General features: G+C 36.6%; 1 protein-coding gene across 1 annotated transcript; it reads left to right on the forward strand.

Moving 5' to 3' along the window:
* The first annotated feature begins 10,973 nt into the window (after positions 1–10,973).
* LOC113300197 (pre-mRNA-splicing factor ATP-dependent RNA helicase DEAH1-like) lies at positions 10,974–22,667 on the forward strand. Its single transcript, XM_026549401.1, has 27 exons — positions 10,974–11,256; positions 11,374–11,507; positions 11,600–11,791; positions 11,877–11,945; positions 13,576–13,662; positions 14,118–14,151; positions 14,243–14,297; positions 15,341–15,400; positions 15,503–15,574; positions 15,936–15,999; positions 17,146–17,228; positions 17,354–17,418; positions 17,497–17,551; positions 17,662–17,719; positions 17,825–17,893; positions 18,094–18,162; positions 18,339–18,428; positions 19,038–19,124; positions 19,361–19,476; positions 19,548–19,614; positions 19,743–20,783; positions 20,913–20,975; positions 21,353–21,476; positions 21,568–21,668; positions 21,847–21,909; positions 22,001–22,073; positions 22,309–22,667. The coding sequence occupies exons 1-27, from the start codon at positions 11,157–11,159 to the stop codon at positions 22,356–22,358; spliced, it is 3,141 nt and encodes a 1,046-aa protein (XP_026405186.1). The 5' UTR covers positions 10,974–11,156; the 3' UTR covers positions 22,359–22,667.
* Positions 22,668–24,997: the final 2,330 nt, after the last annotated feature.

Consider the following 24,997-nt stretch of genomic DNA (forward strand, 5'->3'; position numbering starts at 1 on the left):
TTTGGCTTTCCTTTATCATATACTAAGGTTCCTTTAGCAATGTGGCTGGTCTTATCTCCTCAATCGAATCAAAGAGAGGTCATTATCTTTTCTTCTTCTTCTTTCTTCATTCGTCTATTTTTCCTTCTTCCTTCCTTCTTCTTATTCTTATTCCTCTTCTTCTTCTTCTCTACCTTTTCTCTGTGGAAATCGAGTGATGAGATTGAGAGTTGATTCAAGAGAGAGAGTAAATCGATAAGCTAGAGAAGTCGAACTTGAAGATGTTGCTGATGTTGATGAGAATTGTGATGCTGTTGTAAATTAGGAATTAGGGTTTGAGGATTTGATTATATCGTTCTAAAGTTTTAGGAGGATATAGAGATATGGATGTATGAAGAAAAAATGGGTTGGTGTTCAATTAACGCCGTGAGGTAGTATTGATAAATAATCAAGAGTTAGGGTTTCCTTGAAGATTTCAGAACAAAAATTAGAAGATGAAATTAAGGTGTAAATGAAAGATTGGAGATGGGTTGGTGTTAAATTGTTGTTGTGAAGTTGTTCTGACGATGAATTGGAAAAAGGTAAATTAGGGTTTATAGATTCAGAAGATGAAATTGATATTCTAGGATATCGTATTGAGATGGGTTATGAGTGATTGAAGGGATTAGAGCGGAGTTACAGATGAAGATTTGTTTTAGAGGATGAAATTGATGATGGTGGTTCATCAATTAGGGTTACAGTAGAATTGTGTTGATGAACCAGCAATTCAGAAGATGATACTGCTTGGATGAAGTGAAATGAATTGTAGCTGGAATTGAGTCATTGTTTATGGTTTAAGATGATGGTTTTCCGTGTGTTGAGAAGGAAGAATCCGACTCCAATTGCCTATGTGAGACTATTACAAGGTAATTGTTCTTTTAGGTTAATCTTGTTAAGTTATTCGTTCTGGTTATTGGGTATATGTGGTTAATGAAGCTAGTAATAAATGTTTAGTAATGAAACTGTAATGATAGTGGTGATATGAGTTGAACATAAAAGGGGAAGTTATTATATTGCAGGTGCAAGGAAACTGAGGTGATGAGTTTTGTTTTAGAAAGTGCAGTTGAGATATGTTCAACTGACATTGGTGGTATTGCAGGTTCTGTAAGAAGAGATGTGGTTTTGAATGAGCTATAAGGTATGATTGATATTAGCAAGATAGTTGGGAGTTTTAGTGGTGAACTGTATTGGTTGTTGTTGGGGATTGGATTTAGTAATGCCACAAACTGTTGGAGTTTGAATGAGAATTTGGGTTGGGAATGAGTTACAAGATATGACTGAGATTAGTTAGATTGATATGAGTTTTGGTGGTAGTGTTTGTTGCCAGTCACAGGGCATGGAAGAAGTATATAATGAAGTTTGGATGTATGGGGAATTGGCGAATGTTGAGCTGGTATTGCAAGGCTGTGAAGTTATAGGTGATGTTAGTACTAGAATGGAGGTGCAGGTGAATTTGTTAGTGGCTCGGGTCAAGAAGAAAGTTGGAATGGTGATTTAGAGGTGTAGCTAGTAGTGGTTGTGAAAGTTTGGAATAACTGCAATTGCAGGTAAACCTAGTTTGAAATTGTTATTGAAGTTCGAAGTTTTATTTAAGAATAATTTAATTATACATTGGCTTGTGTAGTTCTGTCAATAGGTGTGTTAGTATCTGTTTAGTTATGAAAAAGAATGGAAGTCTGTTATTCAATCATTGATTGAGACCTATTAGTCATCTCAGTCAGCTCAGCTGACTCAGTGTATCTGACTGAGTTAACTCAGTAATCAGATCTGACCTGTACTGACTCAGTGAACCTTGACTGAGTTGGTTCCTTTGACCATTTGACTTGGACCATGACTTGACTATGGACGTTGACTGTTAGTTGACCCTTGACTATCATTTTAACCGTTAGTGACCGTTAGTTGACTAAGTGGACTAGACATTAGACTAATGGGCTGAGTTTAGTAGACTTGGGCTTGGAGTTAGTTTACTTAGTTTGATATTTTGGACCCTCTATGGTCTGAATTTACCTTTGGTTTCTTCTATAAAGTTGTAGGTAGTTATAAGATTTATTTGGTGGACTATATAATCAATCTAATTGGATTAGTTAAACCTTTAGATATGCAAAAGATGTATATTGAAGAAGTGTAGAACCATAAATGGGCTTAGAGCAATTAGATAGATTTGTATGATTCTTGTATGAGCCATTTTGGCTAGAGTCTTAGATTTCTTGTTTGATTAACAGTTAGTCTATATTAACAACGATTGATTCAAAGGATGAACCAGTGGATCGTGGATCTCGAGGTAGGCGTGGCTTGTCGTCAAAAGAGATGGGAATACATTTGATTCTTTTGTAACCATTGTTGTTTCTTTTACAAAAGTTTATATTAACAAATCATGCATTGTCTGTCTATGCATTCCATGCTTTATTCAAATTGCATTATGATAATTCTGTTAATCTTTCCATGGTTTGCAAAGGACTTGAATTGTTTGTTTGTCATATGAATTGTTATGGGAAATGAGAATTTCCATGTGTGGTATATAGGATACGCTCCTTCACATTTATACCTATATTTTATTGCTTAGAGTGGGTCATCATGGTCTTGGTGATATCAATAGCTAATGAGTGTGGTTAGCACGAATATTTATACATTGTTTGGTGAAGGAGTTCGTCTATATACATGTTTGTTTATTTCAGTGCAGATTGCTCTTTCACATTTATACCTATATTTTATTGCTTAGAGTGGGTCATCATGGTCTTGGTGATATCAATAGCTAATTAGCGTGGTTAGCATGAATATTATACATTGTTTGAAGAAAGAGTTTGTCCATATTCATATTTGTGTATCTCAATGACTTGGTCACTATTTAATGTCTGGGAAGACATTATTGTTTTTTTTCTTAGTCTTGCTTATGATTACTTAGAAGTTAAATGTTAATTATTCCCACTTTCAGTTTTCAGAGACAGATCATAGTGCGCAGCGAAAACTTCAACGCTTGAGTTCGCTAATTGGTTAACTTCTTCTATGTTATTAAATTGTATGTTTTATTTGTAAACTCAATGACTATTGTAAGTATCATTTGAGAGGAATACTGGTATATATATATGTTTCTGAGCGGGGCTAGTTTTGAGTTAAATTTTGTAGCAGTTTTCTTAATTGAATGTTTAAGTATTTGAATTAGATTCGTGGTGCCTCTTTATTTAGTCAATCTCTTGGATTAGTCAGCTGCTAGCTTAGGGGGCGCTACAAGTGAGAACTAAACGACCAATGTAAACGAGGTTAGAAATTTCCAAAAAAACATCAAATTAAATTTTATGATACCTAATAAAGACTAATCGTTACGAAATACACTGAGCAGTTCAGTCTCCAAAATTACGTATAAAAATCCGAAGAAAAATCAAATTAAACGCATAAATAAAATGTTATCAATAGAGAGAATTCAAATCATTGCTCACTCGATCAAGTGATTGGAAATTTCTCGAATTGGTTAATAAATGGTTTTTTGAAACTGAAATCTTCGAAGAAAAGGTATTTTTAATATTTTAGTTGTTGGAGATTCAAAGTATTGATCAAACATATGAATGTCTCTTTAAGAGGAATATTCAAATTCTACATTTTTTTTTCACATTTGGAAATATTTCAAATTGGTAATTCAAACAGTATCATTTGTGATCAGAGGTAAGATTTCGAGTTACGGGATAAAGCAAGAGAGATTTAAAGATGAAATAAATAATTGTTGTTAAAATAAAAACTAGTGCAAACAAAAATAGACATGTTAAAATTATGTAATACTCTTATTTCAAAAATAAACAAATAACAACAATATATTTTAAGAATTGGGGATGCTTGATATATATAATAAAATATATATTAAAAAAAAAGCATGCCTAAACCTCGATGATGTAACTTTATCATCTTAACCAAACTATTTTCCATAAACACTAATATATACTTACTTAATAATGATTTTTTTTCCTGTCTTAACAAATTAAATACTTATTTATGTAGAAAATAAGGAATAACAATGGGATATGCAACTATACGACCAGTGCAAATGAGGTTAGCAATATCCAGTAAACACCAAATCATACTTTACGTTATCTGATAAAGACTAACCTTTAAAAAACTCACTAGGTAGTTCAGTCTCCAAACCTACGGATATAGATCCAAAGAAAAATCAACTCACGCTCAATTATTCAAATTAAACACCCAAATAAAATGCAACTGACAAAGAGAGTTTTGCTCATTCGATCAAGTGAGTGGACCTTTCTCGAATTAGTTAATGAGTGGTTTTCTTAAACAAACCCTTAACCTGTAACCGTTGTTGTTGCAACAAATTAAAAAATTACTAATGGAAAAAATAAATATTGTATCATGAAAAAGCTGAAAGAGAGAGAAGATGCAGGTTAAGCCATTCAAATGAATACTAAAATATGGTAGTAAACATTGTAAGGAAGAAAATATGCCCACCCGTAATTTGTTATTCCTTTTTAATCAAGTACACATATAAATAGTTTTCGTGACAAAAACCTGCTAGTGGGAAATGTCCAAAATTATCTCCGCAAGATGCATCAGATGCATTAACGATGATGAGATTCTTTCCTAAAGAACCGGTATTATGCACGATGGTATGCACCAAAAATGATCATGAAAAATGAAATACATATTTTATATTTAGAGTTATTATATCAAATTTAGAATAGTATGCTGGAAAACTATTAAACGTCATACTTACAAGTTATTTGTAGAAGAATATATTAACTTGGATTACAAAATTGTTACCGAGTTAATGGCAATCATAATTTCGAATGAATCTTATTAGATCACTAAGCATCGTTATAGTTGTATACATATCCATGATTAAGGTCTTTTATTATCTCCGACCTCAATGGACTAATTTTGGGTCTTAATCATGTTTAGTTGAGCATTGGACTCTGCAAACTTTTCATTTATATAAATGTCATGGATTTGTTTGGAAAAGTTCTCAACATAGTCCGCTACTTTATATATAGAAAAATATAGACTTGTCTTTCTTCCCGAAGTAAAAGATGGTAGAAAAACATACGGTGTTGGTCCTATAACTGATCCATGAAGTGTCATAGCGAGTTTTATAATTCCCGTGATTAAAACAAAATGATAGACCTTAAATCTTTTTTTATAACGACATAAATAAAAAGATATTATTACTATTGTGCCGAAAGGAAAAAAATTAACTCTCGAAGGTAGATTCCCTTTGAAGATCTTTTGACTCTGAATTTTGACAAATCCCTCTAGAAATTCTTTAGTAATATTGGTCCAAAGAATAATTATGGCGGTGAAACCTTAGCTACAATGGATATGTTATCTCCTATTGACATTTCACAAGTTTTTTTGCATGCTAATTAACAAAAGAGTTTGTTCTGAAAGCTAAGAATTTTGACATAGTGCGACAACAATTTACAAGTTTTATACAGAAAATATAGATGAAGGAGAATACATATTCATCTGAAAAGCTTGTTGGTCATCGATTTCAGTTTACATTCCTAAAGGTTGTTCACAACTAAACACAAACCAATAATAATTTATGTGCTATACCATAAAAAATGTTAACCATCAAATTATAAGATTTTATAGTCAGTATTTTCTTCAAATGGTTGGAACCTTTTGTTCATCGATCCTAACTCGTATTTAATAGTATTATAATTATGCAATTTTTTTAACGGAAACATAATACACGCTTTTGGTTGGTTGGGAGATGGAAAAGCCTAACTTGAAACCAACCTAAGAACTTACTAGATTTGTATAAATTTTCCACGTTTTCCAATATTTTGGATTCCACCATAGTCATTAACATAACTCTAAGAGCAAGCATTATGGTTGTGTTTTACTTTTTCCATGTCCTTGTGACGTGGAGAACGTCCACTATTATTGGAGTTATATAGCATCTTTCATGTGATTCTGTAGATATGTGATTCTGTAGATATATAACATCACATTTTAAAATTTATACTCGTGGAGACTCATTATCCTGCCTAGACGGAAAATAATACGACTAATAACATTTCAAGTCGTACTTTACTTTCATATTATTGATTTAAAGGATTGATATATACAATACTCAGTACACTATTCATTTATCGAGGTTAGACTATACTCAGTATCAGACCAAGGTCGGGTATTTAGAATCCGACCAGCTAAAGCCTAATACACTACCTCATCGGGATATAAATGTCTAACCCATAGCCAACCTAACCATATCCCATTCCCACCCACCAAATTCTTGTGGGTCATAACGGGTCCACCAAAAATTCAGCTTTTCTTGTGGAAAACAATCAATGAAGGGTTACCAACCTTATGTCTCGTTCATCACATCCATTTAACCAACTCAGACATTTGTCTTAGATGCAATATTGATCCGGAATCAACAACTCATCTACTAATACACTCTCCAACGACAATTACATCTTGGAACACTTTACTATCTCAACCCTCAACCACACCAAAATCCAACTATGCCCCCGTTTTTACCTTAACGCCTTATATAGCCATCTTCCAAATCCTACAACAACCAACACCAACATCTGTCATCTCCGCTTTTTCTTTTCTGGACCTAATGGTCAGCTAGGAATGAACTAATATACCGCCAAAAGCAAACAACAACAATAGAAATCTTAGTGTGGGCTCAAAAACAACAACAAGGATATTCGACGACGCTACAATCCTTACCTCCGGTCCTATCGGGAGATTCACCGACACTCAACCTCTCAAGAAGCACCAAAAGGATCTCAACAATCTCGGTAGGATGGTCTACTCCGAACATGAACTAGATTAAGATTAAAACTGAGGGAGCGGTCAGGGGTCATGCGGGTTTTGCAGGTGCATGTTTCATTTGCAGGGACTCCGACGCACGAACGGTAATGGCTCTAGCTCAACCTTTGAGAATTACGACTGTCTTAACTGCAAAAACTTGGGATCTGCCTTTGGCATCGAGAACATCAATGAAAGGAAGTGGCCAAAAGTTCTCTTCGATGATTGAGGAAATAAAGAATAAGATACTACAGATTCCGCAAGCTGCAGTACAACACAACTATAGAGAAGAAAATCAAGCAGCGGATGGTTTGGCGAATCATGCGACAGATGGAAGCCAAATGGAAAATTTGGGACCGGGCAATTCCAATTTTTATTAGTCAAACTGTTTATCTTGATTTCGTAGGTACCACAATACCAGCGCCAAATTGTAAAATAATAAAAAAAAAACAAAACTAGCCATAAAAAACCAAGGTGATACTCTTTGAGTTACACAAACACCAGCCATATTATTTGGGCTTAATGCAAACCATATCCAAGAAAAATGAAACAAAAACTCCATTTCAATTTAAAAATATTAAATTTAGTTTTCATTACTCTTTCAATTTCCAATCCTGCCCTTCACTGGTACGCATGTGCGTATAAATTTATCTTCTTCTCTCTTAATTCATTTTGTTTTCCTCCTTCCCTAACAGCGCCACCACCTCCAACCGTCGCACCACCATAAACCACCACCAGTTTCAGATCTAATACCAACCTTCTTTTTTCTGCTACTACCATTTACATCGTCACCAACAGTACCTCCGTGACCACCAACCAGTTACGACGTTCAGATATGACATCAACACCAGATTCACGGATCTCTTCCAGGTTAGTAACTTCATTCTACACATTCTTTTTTTTTTCCAGATTGATCTCAATTTTTTTCGATTGAAGTAATCAAGATTCTACAATAAAAACTAGGTTTTGATTTTGGTGTTTAAGAGGTTCGTCATTATTGAAAGAATATTTAGATCTGTTAATTTCAGTTTCAGTTTCGGATTAAATGTGGTGGAATTCGAGGTTTAATTTCCAGGGTTTTTAGATCTTTGAAATTGGATAAACACACAGAATTTGACTAACTTTAATTTCATCGCTTTGAGTGCCATTACTTGTATTATGTAATTTTGAAGATGATGTTAAAACATTGTTTATTGCCGGTCTTGGTGGATTAAATTTGGCTTCGAATCCTCCATCACCAAGGAATACAGTAGTGGTGGTGAATGGATCTCATGAGGGAAATGAACTAGTGATGGAGATTTAATTTGATCTGCTTGTGTTAGGGGAAATGATGAATTTTAGAATGGTAATTCGAAGTGGGTAAATAATTATAATCTTATTTTCATTGATTTTTCTATTATAGAATTTGTTTTGCCATTTTTTCCCAAACAACAATGGAAGCAATTCGTCCGTCTGTTCTGTTGAAAGACTCGTCAGTAACCGTCTCTATTGCAGATAATTGCTTTATAGGGGATGGCAATACCAAAGTAAGTTCCTTTTTCTTTTTTCATTTGATTTCATTTCATTTCATGGATCTCTCTTAGTCTAAAATGTTTTTTTTTATTCTGCAGATTTGTAAATTTCCTAATCAACATACAAAATTGAAGGATCGTCAATTTACCGCTATTCTCATGGAAACTTGGTGTTTATTTCTTCAATTTCTGCAGATATGTCGGCAAAATTCTAACAAACTTTAAAAATCAGTGATCTCAATGATTACATCGCACCATCACAAGCTTGCATAGTCTCTCTAAATGGGACTACGACTGCTAAGAAGCAGGAGACATCCCAGGTGGTGGTGACTTTAGTTTCAATAAGAATTTTATTGATTTCTAATTGTTATATCAAATGATTTTTTTTTGACTAATTCTTGTTTTTGTTTTTACAGAACCAAGTGGTGATTGCACCTATTTGCTTTTTCCAGGAGGTGACAAAGCGATAAAGCTATGCTTAGCCTATTTGCTTTTTCCAGGAGGTGACAAACGATAATTACAGTGCCAGAAAAGACATCACAAGCTTTGGAATCTGCATGTTGGCTAATGGGACCTGGTGGACTTATCAGCGTCATGGTTTACGTCGGACATCCTGGTGGAAGGTAATAGTTCTGCTACAGATATATGGTGTGCCTTTTTTCATAGCATTGTTAGCTCACATGGAAAAGCACACCCGTGTTGATTTTGTTGCCCTCTGGACTTGCTTAAGTCCACAAGTAAATCCAGGTAGAGGGTCAATGGTTTTTTTTTTCAAATATAAATTGGTTATTATTTGTGGAATAAAGTAAGAAGGGGCCATGTTAAGGTGACTGACCTCATTGCTGATCATGTCTTAGCACCTTAATTGTTGATCAATAAAACATATCTTGATATTTTACTTTTGAAACCTCCCAATTCAACCTTCCTTCACCGTTGAGGACTTTCTGATCTGTATGTTAGCAAGACCTTGCCCAACTTCCATACTTGCAGAAATAACTAACTTGCTGAAACAATAACTTGAGGGTTGCCACTATGTTCATTTTTGCTTTTACACAAGTTAACATATTTCTTCTTGCTTCCAAATTTTGGGGACACTATTTCTTATGCTAAAATATGAATACCATTCATGTTTGTTCTCAGGTAGGAGTACGAGACAATCCAATCCTTTGCTTCTGGATTACCATCCGAGAGTTGGGTTTGCTGTAAGTTTGAAATGTTAAATCGACCACTGGCGCCAGTTCTTGTATTGTTATTTAAGAAATGAATATATGTTTCCTGTATGCTATATTCATATAAAAAGAAAAACAGGGTCTTATAAGCATCAAAAAGAGTTGTGTTTATGTCTCCTTTAGTTATAATTAGCTCGTTAATTGCTAGACTTTGGTCGTAAAGAAGGAACATTTTTATTTTTGAAAGACATGGTGGAAGGTTGGTTGTTCTTGTTGGTGAATGAGTATGTTGCACCAGTCTAAGGAACAAAGTCATATTCATGTTTAAGATTTAGTTATGATGATTTAGGAGCTAAATATGTAACATATTGATTTTTGATGTAGCATAGAATATGGATCTGTGTTGATGTGTTGTTGCTGTCTTGGCTAGGGCTACAAGGATGAGAAGAAGATGGTCAATGAAGCAGATGGTGCTGCTGTGGATAGACGAAGGATGAAAGTAGAGCTGATTTATAACAGATGATGTTGTAAACTAGAGAAGAAATGAAGCTTAAATGAAGTGCAGCTACTGATGAATTCTGATGAAACCAATTATGGTTTCATCTTATTTATGATGAAACCATAATCGGTTTCATCGTATTTATGATGAAACCAAAATTGGTTTCATCTAATTTTTGGTCAGTGGTGGTGGTGGTCGTCGTCGGCGGGTGATGGCGATGTTGCTGGTTTTAGTCGGTGGTGGTCGGCGGTGGTTGACAATGGTGGTGCTGGCAGTTGATAATATGTGTTGTAGCATAGAGCATGGATCTGTGTTGTTGTGATGTTGCTATATCCAAGAGAACTGCAACATAAGATCCTTGTTGAATTTTTCTTGTAGTTGAATTCTGATGAAACCAATTAGGGTTTCATCTTATTTTATGATGAAACCAAAATCGGTTTCATCGGATTTATGATGAAACAAAAATCGGTTTCATCTAAATTTTGGTCGGTGGCGGCGGTGGTGGCCGGTGGCGGCGGCGGCGGTGGTCGGCGACGACGGTGACAGTCGGAGGTGGCGGTGGTGGTCGGTGGCGGCGACGGTGGTGGTTGGTGGCGGTCGGAGGCGGCGGCAGCGGTCGGAGGTGGCGGCGGCTGTCGGAGGTGGTGGCGGCGGTGGTGGTCGGTGGCGGTGGCGACGGTGGTGGTCGGTGGCGGTGGTAGAAGGTGGCGTTGCTTGTTGGTGGTGACAATATAATAAGAATTAAAGTGGGTTGATTTTTGTTTTTGTTGGGGTGATTTAAACTAAGAGGGTAATATAGACCAATTATATTAAATGGGGTTTTTTTGAACAATTTGTTTTGTTTGAGTTTTTGTGTATGGATAGTGACATTTTTGGGGTTTTAACTTGCGGACCGGAAAAAAAAAGTAAAAACAAAAAGCCCACGGTGGCAAAGATAGGCAAGCTACTGCTTGCTCCCCGAATAACATTTCCGACATGCGAACACAAAAATATATCTGCCTCCCCGTCCCTCGTATTTCTATTTCTTTTTCTTTTTAAACTATATTTCTTCACTCTCCCCCTCTTTGCAGTTAGGGTTCATATTCTCAATTTCTCAATCCGGATTTCTTAGAAACCTGTAAAATTAAAACCGATTCCATTTTTAGTTTCGAATCCGAAGAAGCGGAGAAAGGAGTTTAAGTAATTACAGATACAATGGCGGGAGATGGAGATCTCAAAATTTGGGTTTCAGACAAGTTGATGTCAATTGTAAATTTCTCTCAGGCTACTGTTATTCAATACGTTATTGGATTAGGTTAGTAAAACAACAATCTCTCGTTCTCTCTATGGCTTATTTGCTGATAATGTAGTGATTTTTTCTAGGGTTTGATGATTATTTCTTCTTTGTGAAAATTATTACTGTATTCTGTAGCTAAACAAGCATCTTCGGCGAGTGATCTTAATACCAAGCTTGTAGAGTTTGCGAATTTGCCTTCAACAACTGAGACAAGAAAATTTGCTCAAGAGCTTTTTGCCAGAGCCCCACGTAAATCCTCTGGGTTAAATGTATGTATGTTTGATTTGATAGTTTGAGATTTATGAAATTAGGGTTTAGTTAGAATAGTTTTGATTGACAATTTGTTGGTTTCATTTATTAGAGTTATCAAAGAGAAGAGAAAGAGGCTGCAATGTCAGTTAGGAAACAACAGACTTATGCTCTTTTAGAACCAGACTCTGATGAGGACGATGTTGCCGCTGTTCAGAAGATTCCCTCTCCTAAGAAAGTGGATTCGCATAAAAAGAGTTTCAGGAAGAAGATTGAAAATCAAGATGATGACGACGAAGATGAGGTATACTTACAAGTCATTTTTGTTTCAGTTTTGGTAAGCCGTCGTGGTAAATGTTACTTATGTTTTGACTGAATGCACACTGCAGGTGATAGCCGAACCAGTTAAGGAAAAACGAGCTAAAAGAAAGGCATCATATGACGAGGATGATTTAGAGGTACTTGTTTCTTTTATAGAGTGATGAAATCCAGTTGGATGGACATGTTTTCTTTATTTTTTTTGTTGCAGTGCGACTTGTTCAATCCTGACCATAGATTCCCAGAAAGCGACTACATATTATTTCTCTATGCCAGTGATTTCAAATTCATTCAGCTTTCTGCTTCGCCAAATACTTCACCTAGGAATTAGGATAGGGATGAGCAGGGATGAACCTATTTGAGGGCTAAACCAGGCTGTAGCTCAGATCCTTTTAATAGGTTTGTAGGATAATTTTTCTAGGCCCTAGACTTGCACATAACTTACAGTCCAGGCATAAAAGGATAATGCTGAATTTCTGAGTCCGTCCCTGGGGATGTTGGCAATTAATCTATGTAGTGCAGTTTGGCCAGCCATAGAGACACAGGAGATGTTCTGTTTTCGTACAGAATTATTAGTCGTTTCATTATTTTGTACTTCTACTTGTGTAATTGCTTATTTTCATATGGTTAATTATTTGTGGCTGTGTTAGTATCTTGATGTCTACGTAAGCAGGAAAGATTAATGGTAACAAATCTTCCAGTGGACTATGTGAACCCTTTCCTGTTGACGGATTAGATTGTTTTTAGAAAATAGTGCATTTCGGTCGTAGAAGAGAACCTATCATGGGCACAAGAGTTGTAAAACTGTCATTCCAAGTCTCGTGGATGAGAGAGAAAGTGAAGTATGGTTTTCTAGCTTAACAGTTAGGTGTAGATGCAGTCCTCTTCTTGCTTTGGTTTTTGGCGTTCATTATAAGTACATGTAACAAGTGGAATGCATTTTAAAAATAATTGCTGTATCGACATGTATCACTATTAATGCTGCTGCCAAATACTGGTGGTCAAGGAAGTGGGTACCGCAGTCCCCAATATCCTCTAGGATTTCACAAAATTCTAAAGAAAAATGGATAAGATGAAGTGCAATTAGTTTATTTGACCTTTTGACTTTCTAAGAGTTGCTCTTTCACCGGTTCTGTTTATAGCTCAGCCGTATCTCCTTTTGTAGGATGTTTGTTTTTCTTTATCTGTGGTCCACCTATTATATTCTCAAGCACTGCCCAACCCCCTTACAGAGTCTTATCGTTTTGAGGTTGCTGTGTCAGACACCCAGTCCTGGTGTAAAACAACGTCCGCTGTACCCTTATCATTGTTAGATGGGTTTAATATTGCAAATGTCCTTGTGCCTTCAGAGTGTTTATTGTTATTTGGTATAGTGAGAAAATAATGTTTTTGTTTTTCATCTAACAGGAGAAAACAATGATTTCTCATGCTTAGTCAGTCCCCATGGAATACCCAACTTCTGTTTTTAAACATTTAGAGTATCCAAAGTTTCCATTCCTTGTTTGCGGTATAAGTTGTCTTTCTGTTTGTTGGACTTAAATTCATCGCTCATTGTATCTCAAAGCCCTTAATTGATTAATAATTTGGTAAGATTCTTTATGGTTGATCTTTTGTATTAATTGATTCCATATTGAGCTTGGTCGGTTTCCACAAGTGCAGTTCTATTTGTAGTAAAATTTGCATTGAAATAGGAGCTTAGCCTACATAGTATATTAAGATAGATTGTCTTTCTTGAATCTAAAGCTTGAGTTCGTATTTTACCTCATGCAGTCAGAGGAAGCAAGACTACGAGATCAGGAAGAGCGTAAACAACTGGAGAAAAATTTGAGAGAAAGAGATGCAGCTGGGACTAGAAAGGTACGTATTGGAATTTGTGTGCACTCATTATGTAGCTCATGTGCATGCATGACTAGGTTCCTCAGTAGTGTTTTTCAGAGGAAAGTACCACAAAATAAGATGTAAGATGATAAGCTGGATATTCTCAGTATGCACTTTGAACCTTTTTTTTAATTGTTATTCTCATCATGCACTTTCATTTGTTCCCTCATTATTTGTTGTGAAGCAGGGGCTACTAGATCCCTCAGTATATATACACGTAAACAGTATGTAAAAGACCTATTTACATACTTTTATACATGCCGGAAGCTGCACGCATGTATCACAATTGCTTAACGTTTGATGAAGATTGTTACTTAATCCGTGTCTCACTCTCGTGAATATGTATTGTAATTCCCTGCACAACTGCCTTAAGTGGTCTTGATCAAATTGGGAATAGGAATGACATCCTTTTGTTTTCATTTTTCTATTGGCAGTTGACGGAGCAAAAATTATCGCGTAGAGAAGAAGGTATTGATCTTGATGAGAAGCCCTTGTCGTAGAAGCTTTTATACAGTCTTTTAGTGTAATGATAATAATCTGATATGGTGTTGTTTATCAGAGGAGGCAATTCGAAGATCCAAAGCCATGGAGAAAGATGACACTGAAGCTTTAAGGTCTGTTTTGTATTGCGAATTTGCGATCCTACTTTTTTTTTCAAATTCAAATAGTTATATTCTTCCTTGTAGACTTGCAGTGTGATCACTAGTATATGCATCAGTTCCTGAGTCTCATATATTTTAATTCTTGAAGTGATGAAGGACTAAAAAATAGCCTTGCAGTATGTGATTATTATATACTTGTTAAATACTTAAAGTCAATATACTTATTTAACTGTTTCCTTCTTTAGTTAAAGTCTGTAATAGGAGGTAAGGAAATATTGGAAAACCATGAGGCTAAATAGGATAATCATATTAGTTAAATGTATCCTGTCTCTCAAGAAGATTCAGACAGACGGATTCCTAGATTCTCAAATCATTTGTGTCAATTGACCTGTAAACACGTAGTTAGATTAAGGGAAAACCATGAAAATTCAATCATTTGAAACCTAAACATAGTTCCAATTAACCTCAACTTAGAAAGCTACTAAGTTGGAACTTCAGATATAAGACTCCTCGTGTGACCACCCCAAGCTTATACTAGGTACTGACATCACCGACAAACTAAAAGATACCACATAACTTATAACTCCCGTCCTTCGGAACTTCAAAAGCCTACAATGGAAGCTTGTGGCTCTGCTAATCTCTTTTAGTTGGGTTTTAGTCGAAAAGGCAGCGGCAGTAGGAAATGAGGTTGAACCCTTGCATTGGGAAGTATATGCTGTAAGAATCTTTAGTTTATGCTCACAGAAAATTTCTATGTCCATTTTAGGCAGTTAGCATAGAGGACAAGGCGACTTTGAGTCTTATATTAACACATCAATTCACATGTTGGATTCTATATGCGGATTCATTTTCTTTGAATGAAGGCTTTTCATCCCCTTGGGAGGGTAGTATAGCGACCTACAATAATTCATTGTTATGGTGCAATTATCCATCCATTGCCATAACACTTGAGAGTGCAAAATACTCATACCCGGTTCTTGTTTTTAAGTTAATTTAATAATTTGTTTAGCGAGTTTATTTATCCATTTATCTTTCTTGTGTTGGTTCTGTCACAGAGTGGTTTCAAGACAAGAGTATTTAAAGAAAAGGGAGCAAAAGAAATTGGAGGAGATCAGGTACGAACGTTAGAATAGTACATAATGTTGTCGATATTGATTTATTGTATACTTGAATGGCATTCTTAGTTGGCGCTACATGCTATGATCTTTTAATCTCAGGGATGATATAGAAGATGAACAATATCTCTTCGCTGGTGTGAAGCTCACAGAAGCAGAATTGCGCGAACAAAGGTAATAATTTTTCTTTACTGGGAAAGACAAAACCTTTTCAGAGTAGCTTTCTGGTTCATTCAGGTGCCTCATGGAAGCTCTATTATACAGTGCTAAAAGTGTATCAAATTGACTCATTTCGAACTCCGTTATTGCATATATATTCACACTGACTGTTATTTATAACTGTAAACTGAAATGTAAAATATCAGTATACTACTTTGCTATATCTGAAGTAGAAAGCACTGTCTTGTTGCCTTTTTTAAGTGAATATTCAGGGTCAGATGACATAAATCATGATGCCTGATGAATATGGTGTTGCCTGGTATTGTATAATAGTTCATGATGCCTGATGAATATGGTCTGGATTGTGTAAATTCAGGTACAAGAAAGAAATCTATGACGCTGTAAAAAAGCGGTCAGAAGAGACGGAGGATGTTAATGAGGTAGTTGCAAATTCTTATTAGCATTAGCTGTTCCTTTTGCGCAGTCATTTAAGTTCTAAACATGAATGCTAGAAGTTCAAACTGATCATATGAACTGCCAATTGTTTGACTACATGATATTGTGTAATATTAAAGCATGGCTTACTATTGGTTTGTTGACGAGGCATTTACTTTTTGAACTATTCAGTTGTTTTTAGCACCATAGGATTTGCCTGAGAAATTTAAGAACTTAGGCTGCATTTGGGGTGGAGTAAATCTTGTATGATGCAAATTTCAGAAGCACCTTGATAACATAGTAGAGATAAATGTTAGATTTTGGTTGCAGTTCTCGTCGAGCCTCTGATAGAAGAGGCGCAAAGACTGAAAACTTGAAAGTGGCACCATTTCTAGAAGTAGCACATTTTTCTCACAGCCCTTCTTCTTGTTACTGGAGTCCAGACTAGAAATTGGTATTGAAACGCAACCTATGTCTTCAGAATATCAATGCAAAATTCAGTGACTTCGTTCAGTTATACCCTGGACTGAATTTTATATGCAATCATCTCAGATTTTTACTGGATACGAACTGAGCACCCATGTTTTGAATCTTATCATGCTTACTTCTGCCTTTGCGATTTCTGAAAATTACTGAATTTTCAGTCATGTTGCCTCTAGTTATCGGCATTCAGACTTGTTTTTTCCTTACTCAGTGAAGCCCCACTTGCTAATTAGTGTATTTCATTAATAGTTAAAACTGGAGGAAAATGAGACCCGAAATAAAATAATTATGCTTTGCATGACTGATAAGGTAGATGTGAGAGGTTTGTTATGAGCTGGGAAATAGGTTCATGGAAATCTTCGTTTGTGACTGCTACCAATGTAGTTCCTGATCAAATATGCGCAAAAAGCTAGTCCAGTACCATAATATATGCATTCCTATGTGGAGCTCCAAGCTTTCTTCTGGATGTGGATAGATAGTTGATGTTAGGAGAAGAAAACTTCCTTGTAATGATGAGCAAAGTAATCTTTTCCGTGTGTGATGCTTTAGACCCAGAAGCTCATTTTATGGGTTTTTGTTGAAGCTTCACTTGTTTCTCGTTGCTTCAATTCTTCAGTCAGTGTTCTTAATTATCTGATGGGAGTGTACCTGTTTTTGCGGGAATGCAGTACAGGATGCCCGACGCTTATGATGACCTCGATCGTGGCGTAAATCAGGAGAAGCGATTTGCTACTATGGTGCAGCGATACAGGTCAGTTTGATCTTGATGGGAAGCCAAACATCTAACTATATATGTGTGTGAGTGTACTCCCTTCTGTCTTGCTGTTTCGTGTTTTAGGTCTGTCTAAAGCTTTTGCTCCTCATCATTCTGATCAGGGATGGTGCTGGAGATAAGATGAACCCATTTGCAGAACAGGAGGCATGGGAAGATCATCAAATCGGTAACTCACAGTTTTTTCCTGTGTCATTTCTGCTTTCTCGATAACATGGATTCAAAGTCTTAACTTATGGTCTTGCAGGGAAGGCAACTCTACAGTATGGTTCGAAAAATAAAAAAATGTCAGATGATTATCAGTAAGTTGACACTGCTACAAATCCACTTACATCGTAGAAAAAATCTATTCCGCAGAATGTATTAGTATTCTTGTAGTTATCTTTATGTGATTGCTCTGAATATCGTTTAGGTATGTGTTCGAGGACCAGATTGATTTCATCAAGGCTTCAGTCCTGGACGGTGAAAAGGTACATGGCATATGATCATCTTAGCTTGTTCAATTATGGATTGTGATCTTCTTCTCGGTTTACCCGAAAGTTTGTGACCGAGACTGGTTATGTTTTATCCAACAGTATGAAGATCAACTGACAAGTGATCAGCCTGACAGTTCTAGTGACAAATCAGAGTTACAGAAACTCCAGGTGGGCATTCTGATCTTAGCTGTGTTATTCGTTTTCATTAGTTTTATTTCAAAGTTCACCTAAACTCATGACGAGCACTCATTACACAATGGTGTATCTTGCGATGCTTATGATTTAGCTCATTAGTGATGCCAAACTTCTTCGGTTGCGTCTTCGAACACCCAATTGGCACTAATTGTTGTATTTGCTTCGTGTTTCAGGAAGTTAGAGAGACACTTCCAATCTATACTTACCGAGAGGACCTACTAAAGGCTATTGAGAAGCATCAGGTTTCTAATTTATTGTCTTGGATTTGTACCTTGTCTCTGAGTTTGTTTGCAATGGATAAGTTGTGACTGGATCTTCCATTCATGAATCAAACATGTTTCTTACATTAGTCAACCTTACTTGGCAGTTAACTGTTTTTACCTGCTATTGATATGCTCATCCTCCGTGCTCTTACAAGGTTCTTGTCATTGTCGGGGAGACGGGTTCTGGGAAGACTACGCAAATTCCCCAATATCTTCATGAAGCTGGTTTCACAAAACGGGGAAAGGTGTGGCTTACTATCTTATTGAACTTGCAGTAAAAACTAGATAAATTTATGCTGAATTTCTTTTACCTTTATATTCAGGCTAAGGTTTATGTATCCCCCTTTATTTCTTTGTCTTTCTTTAAATTCTATTCTCTTGGAGTTTGTATGAAGTATAAAAAAGTTCATGTTGAGGCTTTCGTTCTTTTTTCACATTTTGGTTTGCCATCTGTACCCCATAATTAATCATGATGTTTTGCACCTGTATTTCGGCACATGCATCCACGATACATCTACATGGGTCTGTTACTGTTAAGTATGCACCACGTGTGACTGTTGCGTGTTACGGGAAGTTCAGTTTCTTGTTAAAAATAATGGTATTGTAAACTGTGTGTTTGAATTTGAAGTTCTTTTTAAGTGCCGTGGGAAAGGGAACACCATGTGATACTAGCTACAGTGATAAACAAAAGATGAAACACAAACTCATCAAGCACTATCTTAATTTTTTGTGTAGTATTTAGGGACTAGGGAGCCCTCTGCTGGTTTTTGAGTTGTTGTCTTGTCTGTATAGTTAATCAGCATAATTATTTGTAATTTGTAATGACTTTTAACTAAATTATTTCCTCTCTACAGGTTGGATGTACCCAGCCACGTCGTGTGGCTGCTATGAGTGTCTCTGCCCGAGTTGCGCAGGAAATGGGCGTTAAACTTGGCCACGAGGTAGAGTCTCTTTGGTTGCTTTCGCTCTTCACTATTTGTTTTTTCAATGCTGTTGTTGATGAAGCACTCACATGTAAACATGCAATGAATTGCATTCCACTGAGTGAATTTCTATGTATATCATCTCAAGCAGAAGAGTAGGAAGTTAGAGAATCCCAAGAACAAGCATGGTTTGGTTAGTTTAATCAGTATCAGATGTTACAATGCGGGTTGATAATTGTATATTACTCTTGCAGGTCGGTTATTCCATACGTTTTGAAGATTGCACCTCAGATAAAACAGTCTTGAAGTATATGACAGATGGCATGTTGCTACGAGAATTTCTTGGTGAACCTGATTTGGCAAGCTACAGGTAAGCATAGTTTTCACGTAATATACTGTATAGAAATGTGAAAAGTTGCTGAATTTGTGTGAAATATTCAGTGTTGTGATGGTGGATGAGGCACATGAAAGAACGCTGTCAACAGATATTTTATTCGGCCTGGTTAAGGTAAACATGAACTCCAACTTATTTAATTTTATTATGAGATAGCTTATGAAAGGCAGTATTTTGGAATAATTATCTGTTACTGCCTGATGGGCTCAATTGATTGGCTGACTTTTTCTGCCTTTTGGTAGGACATTTCTCGGTTCCGGAGCGACTTAAAGTTGCTTATTTCTAGTGCAACTCTGGACGCAGAGAAGTTCAGTGATTATTTCGACTCTGCTCCAATATTCAAAATACCTGGAAGACGATTTCCTGTTGATATTCACTATACTAAAGCACCAGAACCTGATTACTTGGATGCTGCAGTTGTTACCGTTCTTCAAATTCATGTTACTCAACCTCCTGGTGATATTCTGGTGTTTCTAACGGGACAGGAGGAAATTGAAACTGCAGAAGAGGTTCTAAAACACAGAACACGGGGACTTGGATCGAAGATAGCTGAACTTATTATATGCCCAATTTATGCCAACCTTCCAACTGAGCTGCAATCTAAAATATTTGAGCCAACTCCTGAAGGGGCAAGAAAGGTTGTATTGGCGACCAATATCGCAGAAACATCTCTGACAATTGATGGAATAAAGTATGTGATAGATCCTGGGTTTGTCAAGATGAAGTCCTATAATCCAAGGACTGGGATGGAGTCTTTACTAATCAATCCCGTATCAAAAGCGTCTGCAAATCAAAGGGCAGGCCGATCTGGACGAACAGGCCCTGGAAAGTGCTACCGCTTGTATACAGCATATAACTATCTTAACGATTTGGAAGATAACACTGTTCCGGAGATACAGAGGACTAATCTATCAAACGTTGTCCTCACTCTCAAGAGTCTTGGCATTCATGACTTGTTGAATTTTGACTTCATGGACCCACCACCGACGGAAGCATTACTGAAAGCTTTGGAGTCTTTGTTTGCCCTCAATGCACTGAATAGTGTAGGAGAGCTGACTAAAGTGGGAAGAAGGATGGCGGAGTTTCCTCTTGATCCCATGTTATCTAAAATGATAGTTGCTTCAGAGAAGTATAAATGTTCTGAAGAGGTTATTTCTATCGCGGCGATGCTCTCTATTGGGAATTCAATATTTTACCGTCCCAAGGACAAACAAGTGCATGCAGATAATGCTAGGCTGAATTTTCACACTGGGAATGTTGGGGACCATATAGCGTTACTTAAGGTGTTTTTCTGACTTCTGCACTTTCACTAAATTTCATCTATGTTTCGCATCACAGATCTGGAGATGTAATTTTCTTCATTTCTCAAAGGAAATAGTACTCTTTAACATGGTTGATTCTATGTTACTCAGGTTTACAGTTCGTGGAAGGAGACAAACTTTTCAACGCAGTGGTGCTATGAGAATTATATTCAGGTAGACAAGACCTTCCTTGATTTTTCTTTACTCTTTCCATTTAGCTATTTATGGGTACTTAGTTTGACTTGAGGGCGCTTGGGGCCATGGGACATTCTATCTTCAGAAACATCTCATGGTAGTTGGTATCTCTTTCGTTGTACAAATTATTTCCTGTTCTTATGTAGAGGTTTCTTTATCAATGGTACCTGTTTTGTGTGAAACAAACCAATCATAACCAGTTTTCATCTCAAAATCTTGCGGGTAAAAGCGCATGAAGTTATTGAGGACTTTGTTCAGAGCGTATCATTTTATAGTGGTGTAGCTATAAACAATAACTTTTTGGTTTGGGTCATTTATTGCCGCTTAGGTCTTGAAATATTTGGTTTGAATGTCAGGTGAAGAGTATGAAACGTGCCCGAGATATAAGAGACCAACTGGAGGGATTATTGGAAAGGGTTGAAATCGAACTAACATCTGAATCCAATGATTTGGAACCCGTAAAGAAGGCTATAACTTCAGGTTCTTCCATTTTTCTCTTTCGGAGGTCCGTCTTTTCCAAATATTACATTTGGTGTTTTTCTTATAGTATCAAATGTATGTTCCTTTCCAGGTTTTTTCCACCATACTGCGAAGCTGCAAAAGAATGGAGCTTATCGAACTGTGAAGAATCCTCAAACAGTTCATATACATCCAAGTTCTGGTCTGGCACAGGTAAATTACGTCTATTGCTTTTCTTTGTTATTCTTCTTGAAGTTGGGTAAAACCTCTAAAATAAGAAACATGAGAATCTAATTACATGTTATAAATGGGAATATCGGCTTATACAGCAGCCAAGAGTCTAATTTGATTTGATCTTGTTAACTAACACTCATTTCTCTTCTCTTCGCAGCTGCTCCCACGATGGGTGATTTACCATGAATTAGTCATGACGACCAAAGAATATATGAGACAGGTAACTCATTACCCTGGAAGAAAAGTATTTACATCTTGCTTCTTAAGGCAATAAGGATCATCGATGTTAAAAATTGAGTTTAAACATGCAGGTCACAGAGTTGAAACCAGAATGGTTGGTCGAGATCGCACCACATTACTATCAGCTAAAGGATGTTGAAGATGGTAACCTCTCTCACAAACACAACCACATTTACTGTTTTTTCCATAGATACGGACTGTTGAATTATGTGGGGAACCCTGAATAATTCTCTTAAGGATCTTCCCTGAGGTCGAGAAATAGTTTCTCGGCTATGGAATTGATAAGTTACCACTAACAATGGAATAGGCTGATTACTTAAGAAATTAGCCTCACTCATGCATTGTTATTTTGAGATAATGAATCTCGTTTTTGCCGCAGTTGGAACAAAGAAAATGCCTCGTGGTGAGGGACGTGCAGAGAAGGACTAAGAATGGTGGCGGGATATAAATAAATCTGTGAATAACAATTTTGTAAAGTAGGATTCTTGAGTTTGCCAATCACGAAGGGAAACCAAGTTTATAGCACTGGGATAGTTGGATTCTTGAGTTTTAGTAGGCAAAGAAAAGCACATGGATAGGTCTTTTACAGATATATTGTTTGTAACCCATAACCCAAATTGTATACTCTTACAGTAGAGTAGTCTCATTGTAGGATATCCTACCCAAGTTTTAGTAAATGAATTTATGTATGTTTGCCTACTTGGCCTGTAATAATAAGTCTTCTCTTGTCTGGTTTGTAGAATTTCATTTTTTTTTGACTTTCTTAGGTAGTGACACCTTCCTAGAAGTCGCCTTATGATCAGAATTTGGACAAACCCACTGCTTAACATGACAACCCTATTAGTGGACATTTAAGTACATATTTAGTTGACTTAAATTTGTATACTTTATGTTTGTTGAGCTATATATGTATATTCTCTGTTGATCGACATCGATCGGACTATTTCTCTGTTGATCGACCCTAAAAGAGTGAGTTTCTCTTAAATTTGGTTTTTCATTTTTGAAGGAAGTACACTATCATCACTCTTCTTTTCTTAATAAGCGAGTACTAGTAGTAACTATGTCGTGATATACAGACCCAGAGTTGTTTATTAGAAACTTCGTCTCGTTAGGCGCGGGTGAAATTTTTCATATCGTCAGGGTGGCGAAAAAGTATAACGCCCCTCTTCTCTGGAGAGATGTCGCCTATCTAGAACCATTGGAGTTCTCTGAACATCTTTCTCTGGGTAACAACAAAGAGAGCGATTACGACGCTTTCAAATCTAGCTTCAATCCTGATTACGATTCGATTTATAGACATGTAAATTGTCAAGGTGTGGTGGTCTCCCTTAATCGGCGTACTCGTTTAGTTACCTGGTCACAAGTAGACATACATGACTCAGTTTTCTACAGTTTACCTGGTATTAAAAACCCTCTTGATATAATATCGGTCCTACGGGTTGAGAAACAAGCGCTCGAACAACAAGTTGTCGATTTAACAGCAGAAATCGAAAGATGGCGTGGTGCTGCAGGTGGATTCGCTGATGCTCATCCATGGTTGACTGGGAATACAGTTCCGAGTCATTTCATTCCTTTTGAAGAGCTTCATGTGCTGACGTTCCCAAGGAATGTTCATCTGGCAATAACGGAAGGACCAGGACTCGTTGAAGATGTCACGACAAATGTTCGAGTCGACCACTTCTACCGTGGAAGGTCTATAGTGACTGTGAAAGTTGAAGAATTGATTCCGGACAAAACGAAAAGGCGAGGTTTGATACAGAGTTTTGGGGTTTGTATATAAATGAAGGTGTTACTTATGCAGCCCGAAAGCCATGAGTCGGAGATGTCAGTATCACCACACAGCACAGGTTAATGCTCTTCGAATCAGCAGATCAAAGCCGCATGCTCGTCATTTAACTCTGCTCAGTAAATTCTGTCCTAATGTGCTTGGGTCACCCTTGACCCACTGATTTGCTCTAAAACCCAGTGATACGGGTGACACGGACGATTCAACCCGTAAACCAGCTGACCCAGCTGGGTTTTGGCCGATCCAACCGGTTGTTTGAAAAAACTTTAAAAAAAATTAATAAAATTCTTCCGTCTCTGAAACAGAGATCTACCCATGATGCTTTACAAATCTAGGTTATAGACAGATGAAAGAGCAAAAAAAAATCTTCCAAGTTCCAACATAAACGATTCTCCCTTTTTCTGCTGTTTATCATCGTTGTTATTTTGAAAACAATGATTTCATTTATAACAATCAAAAGAATCAGATCAATATTCATCCATCATCAAATCTTTAATGCATCAGATCTTATTTATCAATTAGGAAATTAAAAAAAAAATCTTCTCATAAAAAATAAAGTCCATGAAATAAGGCTCAACCTTAAAGACATTACTCTGTTCACATTTTAAAACTTGTTCATTTTGGCATTACTCTGTTCACATTTTAAAACTTGTTCAAAGACATATATAGGGTACGTACACATTACACCATTGGTAACTGAATCAGGTGCCCCATTTGCCGAATTCAAAACTTATTGTAAAGTTAGTATCATAAGGATCGATATCCATCCACATTCTATCTGTTAGAAATCGAAACAGTTAATGGAATTAATGAACAATCAAATCCAGCAAGTCATTATTCATTTTTTCAGGATGGTAGAGCTTGTCTGACTTTTAATAAGCGAGTTGCTAATAAAAATGTTGTCTCAGTTGCTTACCGGAGTATCAGAGGAAAATTTACTCCATGGATTTCGTACATCTTCTAATGCCAAAACGAAGAAGTTCCAAATTTGTAACTGATTCTTGACTAAATAATGAATAAATCTTCATGTAACTATGGTTAAATTCATGGGTTTGATGACATCACATCTAGGGGATCTAATGGCTGTGAACCTGCTAATTCAGAAATGCTCTAGCACTGCTAGAGCAAAATTTCTTCCCACTACCACCATACTTGGCAAACGAACAGAACAAAAAGATATGGACCGTAGTTAGCACATTAGGTAAGATTAGTGCTACTTAGAGGTTATTATGTATTTAACCCACTGGTTAAACCAGTGACCCTTGACCCAGTAACTTTACTG

The sequence above is a fragment of the Papaver somniferum genome, chromosome 7 (genome assembly GCF_003573695.1).
Source record: "Papaver somniferum cultivar HN1 chromosome 7, ASM357369v1, whole genome shotgun sequence".
Classification (NCBI taxonomy): domain Eukaryota; kingdom Viridiplantae; phylum Streptophyta; class Magnoliopsida; order Ranunculales; family Papaveraceae; genus Papaver; species Papaver somniferum.

What these genes read in the sequence shown, in the direction of transcription:
- LOC113300197 (XM_026549401.1), top strand. Translation starts at nt 11,157, where the DNA reads ATGGCGGGAGATGGAGATCTCAAAATTTGGGTTTCAGACAAGTTGATG. An exon ending in ATGCAGCTGGGACTAGAAAG is followed by an intron (nt 13,663 to 14,117) that starts GTACGTATTGGA and finishes TTCTATTGGCAG; the next exon opens with TTGACGGAGCAAAAATTATC. An exon ending in GCTATGAGAATTATATTCAG is followed by an intron (nt 20,976 to 21,352) that starts GTAGACAAGACC and finishes TTTGAATGTCAG; the next exon opens with GTGAAGAGTATGAAACGTGC.